At 44.1% G+C, this 14,907-nt stretch overlaps 1 protein-coding gene across 1 annotated transcript in view; it reads left to right on the top strand.

Annotated features, from left to right (window-relative positions):
- The window catches only part of LOC126266799 (follistatin-related protein 5-like), a 719,134-nt gene that overhangs the window by 665,861 nt on the left and 38,366 nt on the right, over nt 1-14,907 (top strand). The window contains exon 14 of the mRNA XM_049971343.1: nt 9,267-9,482. Coding sequence (XP_049827300.1) covers nt 9,267-9,482 — 216 coding nt within the window. The remainder of the gene's footprint in view (nt 1-9,266; nt 9,483-14,907) is intronic.

The following is a 14,907-nucleotide window of genomic DNA, read 5'->3' as shown; positions in this document are numbered from 1 at the left end:
GTATGTTCAGCACTTTGTGTAAAGCAACCCCCGACATCCAGAACTGACGGGCCTTCGAGCGCTGACAGACCGCTGCCTTGCGGTGTCATTTGCATGCGATTTGGAGGGTAGAGTGTATGAAATTGGCGATAAACCATCAGACTTATGGAAAAAAACCATCCACATATTTCTGAAGATTGTAAAAGCCGACAAGCACAAGAATTATCTTACGATCAGCGTGAAAACTCTAACATCCAAAATGATGACAAGAATAGCATACAGAAGAAGGGAATAGAATATATAGGATCTGTTAGATGATAATCAATTTCGTTTTAGGTAAGGTGGAGGCAGCAGAGAGGCAGTTCTGACGTTGAGGTCAATAATGGAAGCAAGACTGAAGAAAAGTCAAGACACGTTCATAAGGTTTGTCGACCTGGAAATAGTGTTCGACAGTGTAAAAACGCTGCAAGATATACGTTATTCTGAGAAAAAAAAGCTACAGAGAAACATTGGTAGTAGGCTATACAACCTGTACAAGCATCAAGACGAAAATATACGGAACAATAAGAGTGGAAGACCAAGAACGAAGTGCTCAAATTAAAAAGTGTTCATGTAGTCTTTCGCCCCTGCTGTTCAATCTATACATCGAAGAGGCGATGGGGGAAATAAAACGAAGGTGTAAGAGTGGGATTTAAATTTAAGGCGAAACGGTACAAGTAATATTTGCTGATGAGATTGCTATCCTCAGTGAAAGAGAAGAAGAATTAGAAGATGTGTTGAATGGACTGAACAAGTTAATGATTGCACACTGTGGATTAAGAGTAAATCGAAGGAGGACGAAAGTAGAGGTAGTACAAATGAGAACAACGAGACGCTTAACATCATCAGGTACGATGACGAAGTAGACGAAGTCAAGGAATTCTGCTATCTAGGCAGCAAAATAACCCTTGACGAACGGAGAAAGGTGGACACAAAAGACACATTAGCACCGGCAAAATGGACATATCTGGCCAAAACTAGTGTCAAACGTAGATAATTTGAGAAAGATATTTCTGAGAATATACTTTTGAAGTGCAGCGTTTTGTGGTAGTGAAACACTTACCGTAGGAAAACTGGAACAAAAGAGAATCGTAGCATTTGAGTTTTGTCGCTACAGAAGACTGCTGTAAATTAGGTAGACTGATAAGCTAAGGAGTGAGAAGGTTCTCGCAGAGTCGGCGAGGAAAAGAATACGCGGAAAACACTGACAACAAAAAGGGACTGGATGAAGACAGTTGTTACGACTTTCATGATACCAGAGGGATCTGTAGACGGTAAAAACTGTGGGGGAACACAGAGATTTGAAGTTTGACACACAAGAGGAATTTGTGGCTCAGAAGACTGAAGACTAAAAAAAAAAAGTTGTGTAGTGCCTAGGTTCAACACAATAGGTGTCGTCACATGATTGAAATTAGTGCTAAAACAAATCTTCGTACTATCTGATATACAAAATCAGAATTAGATCGTTCTTTTATACAACTAATTAGCTGTGAAACAATCTCAGCCCCAACAACCGCACGCCTGTACAAACAATATGGGTCGACGTATGTTTTTTTTTAATTCTTGTGTGCATATCTTGTGTCCTTATTTCCATTTTTTTCGCCCTTCCTTGATAATGTATGGTCATGTGTGAGTGATCTGAATGTAGTAGCAGACGAACTAGAGAAGTGGTAGGTTTCTTAATCTTCTACCAACCTAAATGGTGTCAGTGGAAGGTAGAGAGCAGGAACAGGAGGGTTTGGCCAAATATATGTAAAGCTAAACTTTTTCCTAGCAGAGGTTGGTCATGGGCCTCCCCCACCATCTCGGTCTGCTCGGGGAGAGCTCCGCGTGACGGTTAGTCAAGATTGTGTTTGAAGACATGTAAGCGACCAGACGTTCCCTCAGAACGACTGCGTCGAATACGGGATTAAAAGTATTTGAATATGTTACTTATTTGTTAAACTCAACAATTTTTCTTGTAGCTATTTTTGCAAATATTATTTAGGTATCAGTTATAATTTTTGGTTCAATTAATCGGGTGCAGAATAATGTGATTGCGGTTAGGCACGACCACGCGGTCTAGAATCTCAACCCAAACCTTAAAAGTTACAGCTTGCCTTCTTATTTTTATTTGTGGTGAACGTTTTTGAATTATCAAAAAAAAAAAAAAAACTGTATCGAGTGTGCATGTTGCAAGATGAGTCGATTTGTTTCCAAGCGCTTCACTCTAAAAATATGCCGACACCAAATCCTGCTCGATAGCAGCCACGAAGTGTGTAAGTAGGCTGTTTAGGTTTTCTTATTGGTAACGCCAGATAACGCTCTGTATGAAAATCGCTGGCTGTGCTGTGTGCAGTCAGTGGCTGGTTGGCATTGTTGTCTGCCATTGTAGTGTTGGGTAGAGGCAGCTGGATGTGAACAGCGCGTAGCGTTGCGCAGTTGGAGGTGAGCCGCCAGCATTGGTGGACGTGGGGAGAGAGATGTTGGAGTTCTGAAATTTGTAAGAATTGGTGTCATGAACTGATATATATATTATGACAATAAAGGTAAATACATTGTTTGTCTCTATTAAAATCATTCATTTGCTAACTGTGCCTATCAGTAGTTAGTGACTTCCGTAGTTTGAATCTTTTAGTTAGCTGGCAGTAGTGGCGCTCGCTGTATTGCAGTAGTTCGAGTAACGAAGATTTTTGTGAGGTAAGTGATTTGAGAAAGGTATAGGTTAATGTTAGTCAGGGCCATACTTTTGTAGGGATTTTTGAAAGTCAGATTGCGTTGCGCTAAAAACTATTGTGTGTCAGTTTAAGCACAGTCGTGTATAATTTTTCTAAGGGGACGTTTCAAGTGTATAAAATTCTTTTGACTAAAAATGCTGACAACATTCGCTTGCCCGTGCGGATTTAGTGCATGTGAATGTCTGTGTTTTAAAACAGAGCAGTGACCACGTGCTCCCCAGATCTTCCGATCCCCACAGGACTATATAGATTAAAGCCAACACCGCTTGTAATTCTCTAGTGAAAAAGACATAGGATCCCTTATAAAAATATCATGACTGTTTATCCATCTGTTAAATGCAAAAGGATTACTCTAAAAAATGCAAAAGATTAATCGAAAATAAAGATTTTGTCATTTGAAGCCAATTTCCGTTATCATTGATTTATTTCCCAACATGCCGGAAAAGAGTGTCATAGTAGCATTTGAGGAATATGCTCTCTAAATCTAAAGTTCTTGGCACAAGATTAGTTCACAGCACGTAGTTTACTCTGACTGCCCCCAAAAATATTTTTGCGTTATCTGTTGCGACCTTATAATGTCCGTGGGTGAAAAGGAATGCCCGGAAATAACAAATTCAGTCGGTGTAAAGATTGTTCTGAAAACTTAGGTGGGCACAAACCTTAATCAAATAACGTGAAAAATAATCAGAGAAGGTTACGTCGCCAAAAATAAGAATGTTCCCAAGATGTTCTGTCATAGCAGTCCGGAACAAAAAAGAATAAATGAAATTCCTGCTAGCAAGAATAAGCAACTCCTTCATAGCCTGCCAATATAAATTCTATAATATTCAGTACAGGTGAGTTGCAACTATTAGCGGTTTTCGGATTTCTATTGGTCGGAACCTCTGCTTCTCATTTCAGTGACTCCTCAGTTCTCATCAGTAGTTTGCGTGAGTCTCGTTCGAGTCTTCACAAAATAGGAAAACTTCTTGATAGTACTTGGAACTGAACCCGAGTAGTCCACATGGCAGTCAGACGCGATTGCTACTTCTCTCAGGAGGCGGACATTTTACGTGATGCAATACAATAAAAAACAATGGCAATTTGTGTCGAGGGGTTTTGCATTATCTTTTCCTTCATGTTTTAGATTTTCGTATCCTTGTTAAAAATGGAAAACATCTACTCTGCATTCTTTTAAAAGTAACAATCGTAATTCGTTACCACAGTCTGAAATCTATAATGTGAAATAATGCCTCGTGACAAATGCTCTACGAAATCTGCGTAGCAAATATGCTTCAAAATAATTGTTACAATATTACTGACCTATAATACAAAACTTACGAAAGGCTTTCAATAAGTAATGGAACACTTTTTTTCTGGACCAATTCCAGTTGAAAAAAAAATGTTGAATTTGTTTTGGGACACGGTGGAACATGCCCGCAGCCCCTATAGCTTCATGAAGTTCCTATAGGTGGCGGCGCTATACGTAGCCTTCAAAATTGCTTCTCTAACGGAGGAGGACTCCAAGCAGAGAGCTGTCATTCTGTCATTGAGTTTCATTTGCCGGGAAACGGGCAGAGCAAAGTAGATATTCATAGGGGTTTGGAGAATGTCTAGGGAGACCTTGAAGTGCGCCGTTGGGCGAGGCGTCTGCCATCATCGCAACAAGGTAATCGAATCCCATCCCATTTCCCGCTCACCAGACGGCAGCACACTGCTGCGACTTCTGCAATATTGGAACTTGCTGACACTCTCATTCGAGGTGATCAACGGATCACAGCCAAACACCTCGCTACTCTACTGGACGTCTTCGTTGATAGTGGTGACGAGTCTGTCACACTCGTCCACCATTAGGGGTTCTCAGAGGTGTGTGCCCGCTGGGTTCCCCGCGGCCTAAAAGAAGATCATAAAGATTAACAGAGGACCACTTGCGCGGAACTGCTTGAGAACGAGGCTGATCGTGACAATTTTTCTCCAACATCGTCACAGCCGATGAAACATAGGTTCATCACTTCTAGCCAGAAGCAAAACGGGAAACCACGGAGTGGCCTCACACCACCTCCAAAATAAAAGTTTAAATCCGCTCCCTCAGCAGGTAAAATCATGGCGATGATCTACTGGGACCCCAAAGGAGTTATTCTGTTTCATATCCGCGATCATGGTGCTACGATCAACTCTGAAGCATATTGTGCTACCCTCAGGAAATTGAATAAACGACTTCAGCGTGTTCTACGCCACAGTAATGCAAACAGAATTCTCCTTCTCGATGACATGCAAGGCCTCACACAAGGTTGAGGACACGAGAGGAGCTCACGAGCTTTCATTGGACTGTGCTTCCTCATCCTCCTATAGTCACGATCTCGCACCTTCCGACTTCCATCTGTTTGGCCCAATGAAGGATATGCTCCAGGGTGAGCACTACGTGGATGATGGAGAGATTATTGACGCAGCAAGACTTTGCCTCCGACGGTGACCAGTACAGTGCTACCATGTGGGCGTGAAAGCCCTACCAGTAAAGCTGCGTAAGGCTGTCACATTGAACGGAGATCATGCCGAAAAATAGGGTTTTGTACCCAAAAGGCTGGGGAATAATACTAATATAGTGTACTGGAACCCTGAATAAAAGCAACCTACTCTCATATAAATATGTGTTGCTTTCATTATTGAACGTATCTTGTACTTCATATGATGAATACGGCTCAAACACCAATATTAAATTCCAATAACAATGTGGGTATTACTCAAAGTTGCCTTTACTTTGTTGCGCAATGACAACAACTAGTAGAGAATTTGAGGAGAGACAAGTGTGTGGTTTGGGATCTTATGGGCGCCCAACGGCGAGGTTATCAGCGCCCTGACATAAATAAAAACAAACGAATGGGAATAAGAACGAAAACTGTCGTAAACGCATGCACACGAAACGTCCACACAATGACTCTATCGCACATGCACTCTCACATGCACTAAAACCAGTGAGGAGGCAAGATAGCCAATCAGGAAATTAAAACAGATGGAAAACAAACCACAAAAGAGCTCAAAGAACAGCAACTGGTAAAGTGACTGGATGACCACTTACGAAAAAATTTGGGTGAGCCAGCCACCCCGATGACACGCTAAAAATATCTCTCCAAAATCTTGTTCAAAATTTGGGACAATTTACAGAACTTTAAAACGCGAAACACATTGGTTTGAGCATTGCATAAAATAGACTGCAGATCCACCCGCAAGTCCGCTGCAGTCCGCTGGTCAGCAAATAAAATGCAGTCCAATAAAATGTAGCGCACTGTGATCTGCATGGCGCAAGTACCACACATCGGAGGGTCCTCTCGCCGGAGTAAAAATCCATGCGTCATAGGGCTATGGCCATTGCACAGACGAGTAAGGAGGACCTCATCCCGTCGACGTAGCTGGAAGGAAGTACGCCACGGCCGAGTTGTGTGCCTGATGTCACGGACTTTGTTGTCGGTCACTTCTAGCCACTCATGTTCCCAACGGCACAGGACTTTATACCGCAACAGCGAGGTGAGGGCAGGCAGGGGGATAGCACAGTGAAAGATCTGACGGTCACGACACGCCTCCTTGGCTGCTCGATGAGCCCTTTCATTCCCCAGAATTCCAGCGTGCCCTGGTATCTAGCAGAAAGACACCTGCTTCCCCAGTCGCTGTATTTGGTGGAGGGCGTCCTGGATAGTCTGGATTCCTTCGCTGCTGGGTACAAACGCTGGAGAGAGTAAAGGGCGTTCAAAGAATCTGAACAGACGAGAAATATAACACTGGGAGAAAGTCTCATCTGATCCACTGCCCGCAAGATGGCATATAATTCTGAGTCCAAAAAAATGGTTCAAATGACTCTCAGCACTATGGGACTTAACAACTTAGGTCATCAGTCCCTAGAACTTAGGACTACTTAAACATAGCTAACCTAAGGACATCACAGACATCCACACCCTAGGCAGGATTCTAACCTGCGGCCGCAGCGATCGCGCGTTTCCAGACTGTAGCGCCTAGAACCGCTCGACCACCCCGACCGGCTCTGAGTCAAAGATGGTAAGTTCGGGAGGCAGTGTGACCTTGAGGACACGTTTCGGGAAGACGATAGAGCAACCAACAAAGCCACCGTGCTTCGACCCATCCGTAAAAGCAGCTACATGGTCGTTGTGCTCTGATAAAACGGCAGAAGTGCTATCTCTCCTGTACCGCACCAAATCTAAAATCACTTTGGGCCTCTTCAGTAACCAAGGTGGCAGGCGGTTAAAACCCTTGGTTTGGGGTAGTACAGACTCCACACCAAGGGACTCAGCACAGACAAGCTGAACTAACAGTGTTACAGATGCGTGTTACCTTACCGATTTTTCTTTTACATCTGGCATCCCAGATTGACAAAACTGAGCGTTCGGAACAATGTAACGTCATTTTTCATAGGCGCAGTAACTGCTGATAAATCTGTGTTCCGAAAGGCGTGGCGGGGGTACTTCTGGCATCACTGTTGTTACCGCCCTTCCTCTTCCTCTATCGAATGACGCGTGGAAAGAATGATGGTCGGTAATTGGTATTAGCTCTGATTTATCTGATATCATCATTGTGGTCATTTCTGGAGAACGTTTCCCTCTCGCAACGTCAAGAGGTAGCCTCTCTGTGGGGTACAAAACCCCTTATATGAATCATATAATTGCGTCCATAGAAAGCTACTCTTGTGCTGTCTGACACTGGGATTTGTCGAGCATATTTGTGAAACTCTCGTACAACTGAGCGATCCCGTGACGAAATGCGCCTCTCTTCTTTGGATATTCTGCATCTCTACGGACCTCCGGAAGGTCGCGGTACACCGCTAATACGACGCTACACTGCTCTTAATACTTCAGGTAAACCTCGTGAAGCTGCAATTCCTTGTTGGAGTGTTAGCACAAATGCCACGAGAGTATGGTCTGGTAGCAACGCGAAAAGTTTCTTTGTCATTCTATCAGAAGTGAAGGGGATGTGATCTCAATAAAACTTATTTATCTTTTGACTCGGCCAGTGGCTTTTCCGTTGACTTCACCAAACTTCGTAGCTGTCCAGATCTGGCAGTTTATTCATATTGTAACGTTTATTTTCGTGCCGCTCGCCTCTGTGTCTTCGTGTGGCGTCACATTTTCCACAACATCGGAACGTATTGGTAACACACGAGGACTCTGGCCCCAGAAATTGATAGTTTAGTGTATGCTAGGGAGGACCCATAAAAACCGGAATTTCTTTCTAGAAAGCATGTACTTTATTGTTTACAATCTTAATATCCTTCGAAGTACTCTCCATTAGCATTAATACACTTGTCCAAACGTGCATTTCAGTGTTCTAAGCACATTTTAAATTCGTCCTCTTTGATACCTGCTAGCACTTTCATGACATTTCGTTTTACGACTTCCACATCCGCAAAACGCTTCCCTCTCAAGTCTCTTTTCATCCTCGGGAATAGGAAGAGGTCCGAGGGTGCTAAATCCGGCAAATAGGGAGAGTGGGTCAAGGTAGTCGTCTTCGTTGAGGCCAAAAACTGGCGAACGCTGAGAGCCGTGTGCGCGGGAGTGTTGTGGTGATGCAGGAACCACACGCCAGAATCCCACAAACACGGACGTTTCCCCAGCAAACTTCTGCAAAGCCGTTTCATAAACTTCAAACAATTGTCGGTTTACTGTCTGGTTTTCAGGGACAAATCCAGAGTGCACGATCCCTTTGATGTCAAAAAAAAAACAGATCAACATCGTTTTCACATTCGATTTCACTTGTCGAGCTTTTTTTTGGTCGAGGTGAGCCAGGTGACTTCCATTGTGATGACTGTTGTTTACTTTCTGGATCGTAGCCATAGCACCACGACTCATCCCCTGTAATCATTTTGTTGAAATATTGGGGATCAACATTGAACGCGTCCTTCATTTCGAGACAGGCGTGAACGCGAAGATCCCTTTGATCTCCGGTAAGAAGCTTCGGCGCGAATATTGCTGCCACTCTTCGCATCCCCAAATCGATGGTCAAGATGCGCTGAATTGAGCTCCAGGACAACCCGGACAAGTTCTCCAGTTGGGCGATTGTCCTGCGTCAGTCTTCACTGATAAGACCAAGGATTTTGTCGATGTTGTCTTCGCTTCGAGTAGTTGAAGGTCGACCGGAACGGGGCTGATCTTCAACCACCATTTCTCCATTTCTAAACCTAGAAAACCATTCGTACACTTGCGTTTTACTAAGAGCATGGTCTTTGTAGGCTGTCTGAATCATTTCATCAGTTTCTGCTGCTTTCTTGCCGAGCAAGAAACAAAACGTCACTGCCGTACGTTGTTCGTAAAAACTAGCCATTTCCTCGTGTCACGTCTGCAGTGTACGCACACTCAAAGAACTGCCAAAGAAACCACACTTCTCGCTGTAGGGTGACGCCGCGTGGCAAACTGATAGTTCAGTGTCTGAAAGTTGGAACAGCGCCTCGACTTCAGAGACCTGTAGACGTTACCTACTATGTAGCCCACTACGTGGCCATGTGCTGCTAATAGACGTATTCGAAACGCCGCTGGCTGCTCTCTCCGGCAGGTGGTGACGACGGACAAGATGCCGGTGGAGCTGCACTACGTCCCGCACCTGGACCAGGTGTGGGTGCTCAACTGGCGCTCGGAGCGCGACCGCGGCGTCAAGACGGTGCAGGTGATCCGCGACGCCGCGCAGAAGCGCAAGCACCACACCGTCCACCCGGAGCCCATAGACGGCCAGTTCGACCTCGTCAGCGGACTCTTCATTCCTCCTATACAGGTAAGAGGCCAGACGCTAAACAGGCGGCACCAATGGTAACATCTAAAAATGTCATCGTCAGCTGGGAAATATGGACGCAGACGTCACAGGCGATTAGGCGACCGAATAATGCGCAATTTGCCTACGTAATATGAGATCTGTCAAAAAATTCCGGAACTTTGTTCACAAAATTTTTCTACGCTTACCTCTTACTCATTGTGCCTGGTCTCCTTCGAAATATTCTCCTGCGCAATTGATACACCGCTCCCGACGCTAATACCCGAAGCGGTCTTGGTACCCCTCTTGCTGGATCGCGCAAAGCGCCATCTGCGAAATAACTTTTCTCTCTGGAATGAGATTTTCACTCTGCAGCGGAGTGTGCGCTGATAACAAAATTCCTGACAGATTAAAAATGTGTGCCGGACCGAGACTCGAACTTGGGATCTATTGACACATAATCAGCATGGTTTCAGAAAACATCGTTCTTGTGCAACGTAGCTAGCTCTTTATTCGCACGAAGTAATGGACGCTATCGACAAGGGATCTCAGGTTGATTCCGTATTTATAGATTTCCGGAAAGCTTTTGACACCGTTCCTCACAAGCGACTTGTAATCAAGCTACGGGCTTATGGGGTATCGTCTCAGCTGTGCGACTGGATTCGCGATTTCCTGTCAGGAAGGTCGCAGTTCGTAGTAGTAGACGGCAAATCATCTCGTAAAACTGGAGTGATATCAGGTGTTCCCCAGGGAAGCGTCCTGGGATCTCTGCTGTTCCTGATCTATATAAATGACCTCGGTGACAATCAGAGCAGTTCTCTTACGTTGTTCGCAGATGATGCTGTAATTTACCGTCTAGTAAGGTCATCCGAAGACCAGTATCACATGCATCGCGATTTAGAAACGATTGCTGTATGGTGTGGCAGGTGGCAGTTGACGCTAAATAACGAAAAGTGTAAGGTCATCCACATGAGTTCCAAAAGAAATCCGTTGGAATTCGATTACTCGATAAATAGAACAATTCTCAAGTACCTGGGTGTTAAAATTTCTAACAACTTCAGTTGGAAATACAACATAGATAATATTGTGAGGAAGGAGAGCCAAAGGTTACGTTTCATTGGCAGGACAGTTAGAAGATGCAACAAGTCCGCTAAAGAGACAGCTTACACTACATTCGTTCGTCCTCTGATAGAATATTGCTGCGCAGTGTGGGATCCTTACCAGTTGGGATTGACGGAGGACATCGAAAGGATGCAAAAAAGGGCAGCTCGTTCTGTATTATCACGTAATAGGGGAGAGAGTGTGGCAGATATTATTCGCGAGTTGGAATGGAAGTCATTAAAGCAAAGATGGTTTTCGTCGCGGCGAGATCTGTTTACGAAATTTCAGTCACTTGCTTTCTCTTCCGAATGCGAAAATATTTTGTTGAGCCCAACCTACATAGGTAGAAATGATCATCAAAATAAAATAAGAAAAATCAGAGGACGAACAGAAAGATTTAGGTGTTCGTTTTTCCCGCGCGCTGTTCGGGAGTGGAATGGTAGAGAGATAGTATGATTGTGGTTAGATGAACCCTCTGCCAAGCACTTAAATGTGAATTGCAGTGTAGTCATGTAGATGTAGATGGGAGCTGCCTTTCGCGGGCAAGTGCTCTATCAACTGAGCTATCCAAGCACGATTCACTCCCCCTACTCAGAGCTTTACTTCTGCCAGTATCTCGTCTCCTACCTTCCAAACATTACAGAAGCTCTCCTGCGAACCATGCAGAACTAGCACTCCTGAAAGAAAGGATATTGCGGAGACATGGCTTAGCCACAGCCTTGGGGAGAGCACTTGCCCGCGAAAGTCAAAGGCTTCTAGTTCGTGTCTCGGTCCGGCACACAGTTTTAATGTGCCAGAAAGTTTCTTATCAGCGTACACTCCGCTACAGGGTGAAAATCTCATTCTGGAAACATCCCCAAGCCTGTGGCTAAGCCATGTCTCCGCAATATCCTTTCTTTCAGGAGTGCTAGTTCTGCAAGCTTCGCAGGAGAGCTTCTGTAAAGTTTCGAAGGTAGAAGACGAGGTACTGGCAGAACTAAAGCTGTGAGGACGGGGTGTGAGTCGTTCTTGGGAAGCTCAGTTGGTAGAGCACTTGTCCGCGAAAGGTAAAGGTCTCGATTTCGAGTCTCGGTCCGGCAGACAGTTTTAATCTGCCAGGAAGTTTCAATTTTTCTCTCATTTATCGGTAAATCTTCATCCTCTCAACGACGTTTTGAACTCTGGAAATAAAAGGAAAGTCCTCAGGGGCCAGGACAGGGGAACAGAGCATCAAACAGCACTGTGATTTCGTTTCTTGTGCAATATCACGCACCAACAGGGATGAATGTGCCGATGCCTTATCATGATGCAAGGGCCATGAATTGTCTCGCCACATTTCAGGCCGTTTCCTTCTCTCATTTTATCGCCGGTATCGCGACATAACCCGATAGCACCATCTATTAACAATTAGCCCTGTGGCACGAATTCATGATGAACTAATCCTTCAAAGTCAAAGAAAACTACCAGCATGACTTCGACATTTGACCTAACCTGACGAATTTCTTTAGTCTTGGAGAATCGTTCCTGACCCACTGTGAAGCTTGAACTTCGGTCTCAACATCAAAACAGTAGACCCACGTCTCATCGCCATTTATGATTCTCTTAAGTAACATCCAGTTCTCATCTGCGCGATCCAAAAGTTCTTCACAAATTGCGAGGCGATTCCTGTCTCGTGAGTCATGAGACGAACTTGGCGGCAGCATGATGCGTTCCAACATGCTATGTCAGGATTCCAGGACATGATACTGTTGTGGTTGGCAGGAGAGCCAACCGTATAACTAAAGGAGGCCGAAATGCACGCGTCTCAGCTCACTCAGGCTGGCTTGAGGTCTGGAACATGACAAGGTAATTAGAATTGTGAAAAACGCACGTAGCTCTTGGAGTACTTCAATCCATTAATGACGAACGTCGCTCTTGACATTACATGATTTACAATATCAATAGAAACTGATCATGGCGCCTTGCTAGGTCGTAGCAAATAACGTTGCTGAAGGCTATGCTAACTATCGTCTCGGCAAATGAGAGCGTAATTTGTCAGTGAAGCATCGCTAGCAAAGTCGGCTGTATAACTGGGGCGAGTGCTAGGAAGTCTCTCTAAACCTGCCGTGTGGCGGCGCTCGGTGTGCATTCACTGATAGTGGCGACAAGCGGGTCCGACGTATACTACCGGACTGCGGCCGATTTAAAGGCTACCACCTAGCAAGGGTGGTGTCTGGAGGTGACACCACAGATACAACAGAATGTTACATTCTTCTGCAATCCCTCGGACAGTCAGTCTTCGATTGGCACGCACAATGTCGTTGAAGTTCCTGACATGAGCGTCGTCGGTAGACGTCGAAGGATCCTGAACGAAGGACATCTTTAACATCCGTCCGGCCATTTTTAAAGCGTATGAACCATTAGTAACACCGAGTACGGCTTCAGCATTCATCACTGTAGGCTTCCTGCATCATTTGGTGTGTCTCTGTAACGTTTTTTTTTTTTCAGTTTCAAGCAAAATTTAACGCAGACGCGTTGCTCCACTATCTCAGCCACCCTGAAATTCGCAAACTGTGCGACACAACGTTCTACTCACTGCAGCACTGAATAATAACTAACAGACATACAGCAACGAATCTTCTCGCAGTTACACATTAAAAAACAGAAGTATGCAACGATGCCAACCAGATTTAATTCTAAGATAGTATGGGCGCAAAATTAGAGAGGTTCCGAAAATTTTTAAGAGACATCGAACAGACATCGTATCTCAGATACACAACTATACTTAAACGCACTCACGAGGCATAACACCATGATTACCTTCTGAACAGCGTGTAGACCCATATTTGGAATGCCAAATAGTTGCGCTCTTGCACGACGTGGATCCGACAAGCTTTTATTTCGAATATCAAATAGTTGTGTTTTTGCACGACATTGATTCGATAAGCTTTCGCAATTTATACGGCACCAGACGCCTGTCCTAAAGTCATGCAGTTGATCCACAGTAACGTTCCAATAGTCAGTTAATCCTCTCCCAATTGATAAGGAGTTCTCTTTCACACTCACAGCTCATTAGACTTCACCAGGGCGTCTAAATGTCCGGTTTTATGATATTTACTCACACTAAGGGTGTTGCAGAATCTCTTTGCCCCCGCAAATTGTGGCAACCTGCGACGGCGGAGAAAGCGTCGTACACACAAATTGAATTTATGACTGCATAGTCGAAGGCAGGTGTCCAAATATTTACTGGCAGTAAGGTAGCTGCATTAGCGTAATGAGTGCGATAAATGTTCGCGACTGAACTTGGGTCCAGTTATTCAGGAAGTATGGCTTTATGGTTGGCGATGATGTTATGGCTGGTATGCTGAAGGTTCTGTCAGCAGGTATCGATGGCTTCCGTCCTTAAAGTAGGTCGCAAGCAACACGACAATAAAGCAGACAGGGTCCGGTAAATACTTCGCTTGTCTGACGACGAACTTATAGCATATACCCAACATTAGCCTCAGTCATAACTTTTACATTTTTAAGATAGAAGGATGGAATACTATGTAGATTTAATCACATTTGGCTGCATTGATCTACTGACGTAAAATTAGTTTGAAGTAAGATGGAAGAGAAAATATAGGTCAAGAATCGTTTAATTGTCGAGAATATTAACGTTTATATTTCAGTTAGACAGTGTTTTTTATTTTACTTTATTTTTGTTTGTAGTAGTAATGAAAAACGAAAAAGATAAATTTACACACGAAACATCAATGTACAGCTATACTGGTAGCTGATGACAGTAGGTTAATTCACTATTATACGCGGGAAGCCTCACACTCACAATGAACTCGCTGTTCAACTAGAAGAGACGTTTTAGAGGAAGGCAGAAGCTATTGCACTATTGCACTGATTCTAATAAGTGAGATTCCACTTGACTATAAAAATTGATCCTCAACGGAGAGTGTCAATTGCAATTGCGGTTCTACGAGAAGCATATAAAACACCGTGGTTTCCTAGTTGTATGCCCCTGTTCTTAAATTGGAAAGAAACGGGAACTCTAGATTCTCTTTTCCTGTTAGACTCACGAGTTGGTGAACAAAGAACAGAAAGAAGTCCCTTTAAAGAGAATCATTTCATGATTAGACTGGTCAGACCGAAATCTCTGTCCCGGCGAGCACCAACGGTTTACTTTAGCAATATGTTTTCTACATCACTGCCTCAACTGGGATGCCTTTCTGTGTGTTAGAAATAGTTTGGGACTAAAATCCATAAGTTGTGCACATGCTTGTTTCAATTAAAAGTAGGCAAACTCTCTACGCCGTCCATTCTCCTTACTGTGACAAAGATTTGTTACACAGGTTCTGTTTTATCGGGCATCCTCGAATCGAGGTAATTGTGAAACGGA

This window comes from Schistocerca gregaria, chromosome 1 (assembly GCF_023897955.1).
Source record: "Schistocerca gregaria isolate iqSchGreg1 chromosome 1, iqSchGreg1.2, whole genome shotgun sequence".
Lineage (NCBI taxonomy): Eukaryota > Metazoa > Arthropoda > Insecta > Orthoptera > Acrididae > Schistocerca > Schistocerca gregaria.
This window is presented reverse-complemented; position numbering and strand designations above follow the sequence as displayed.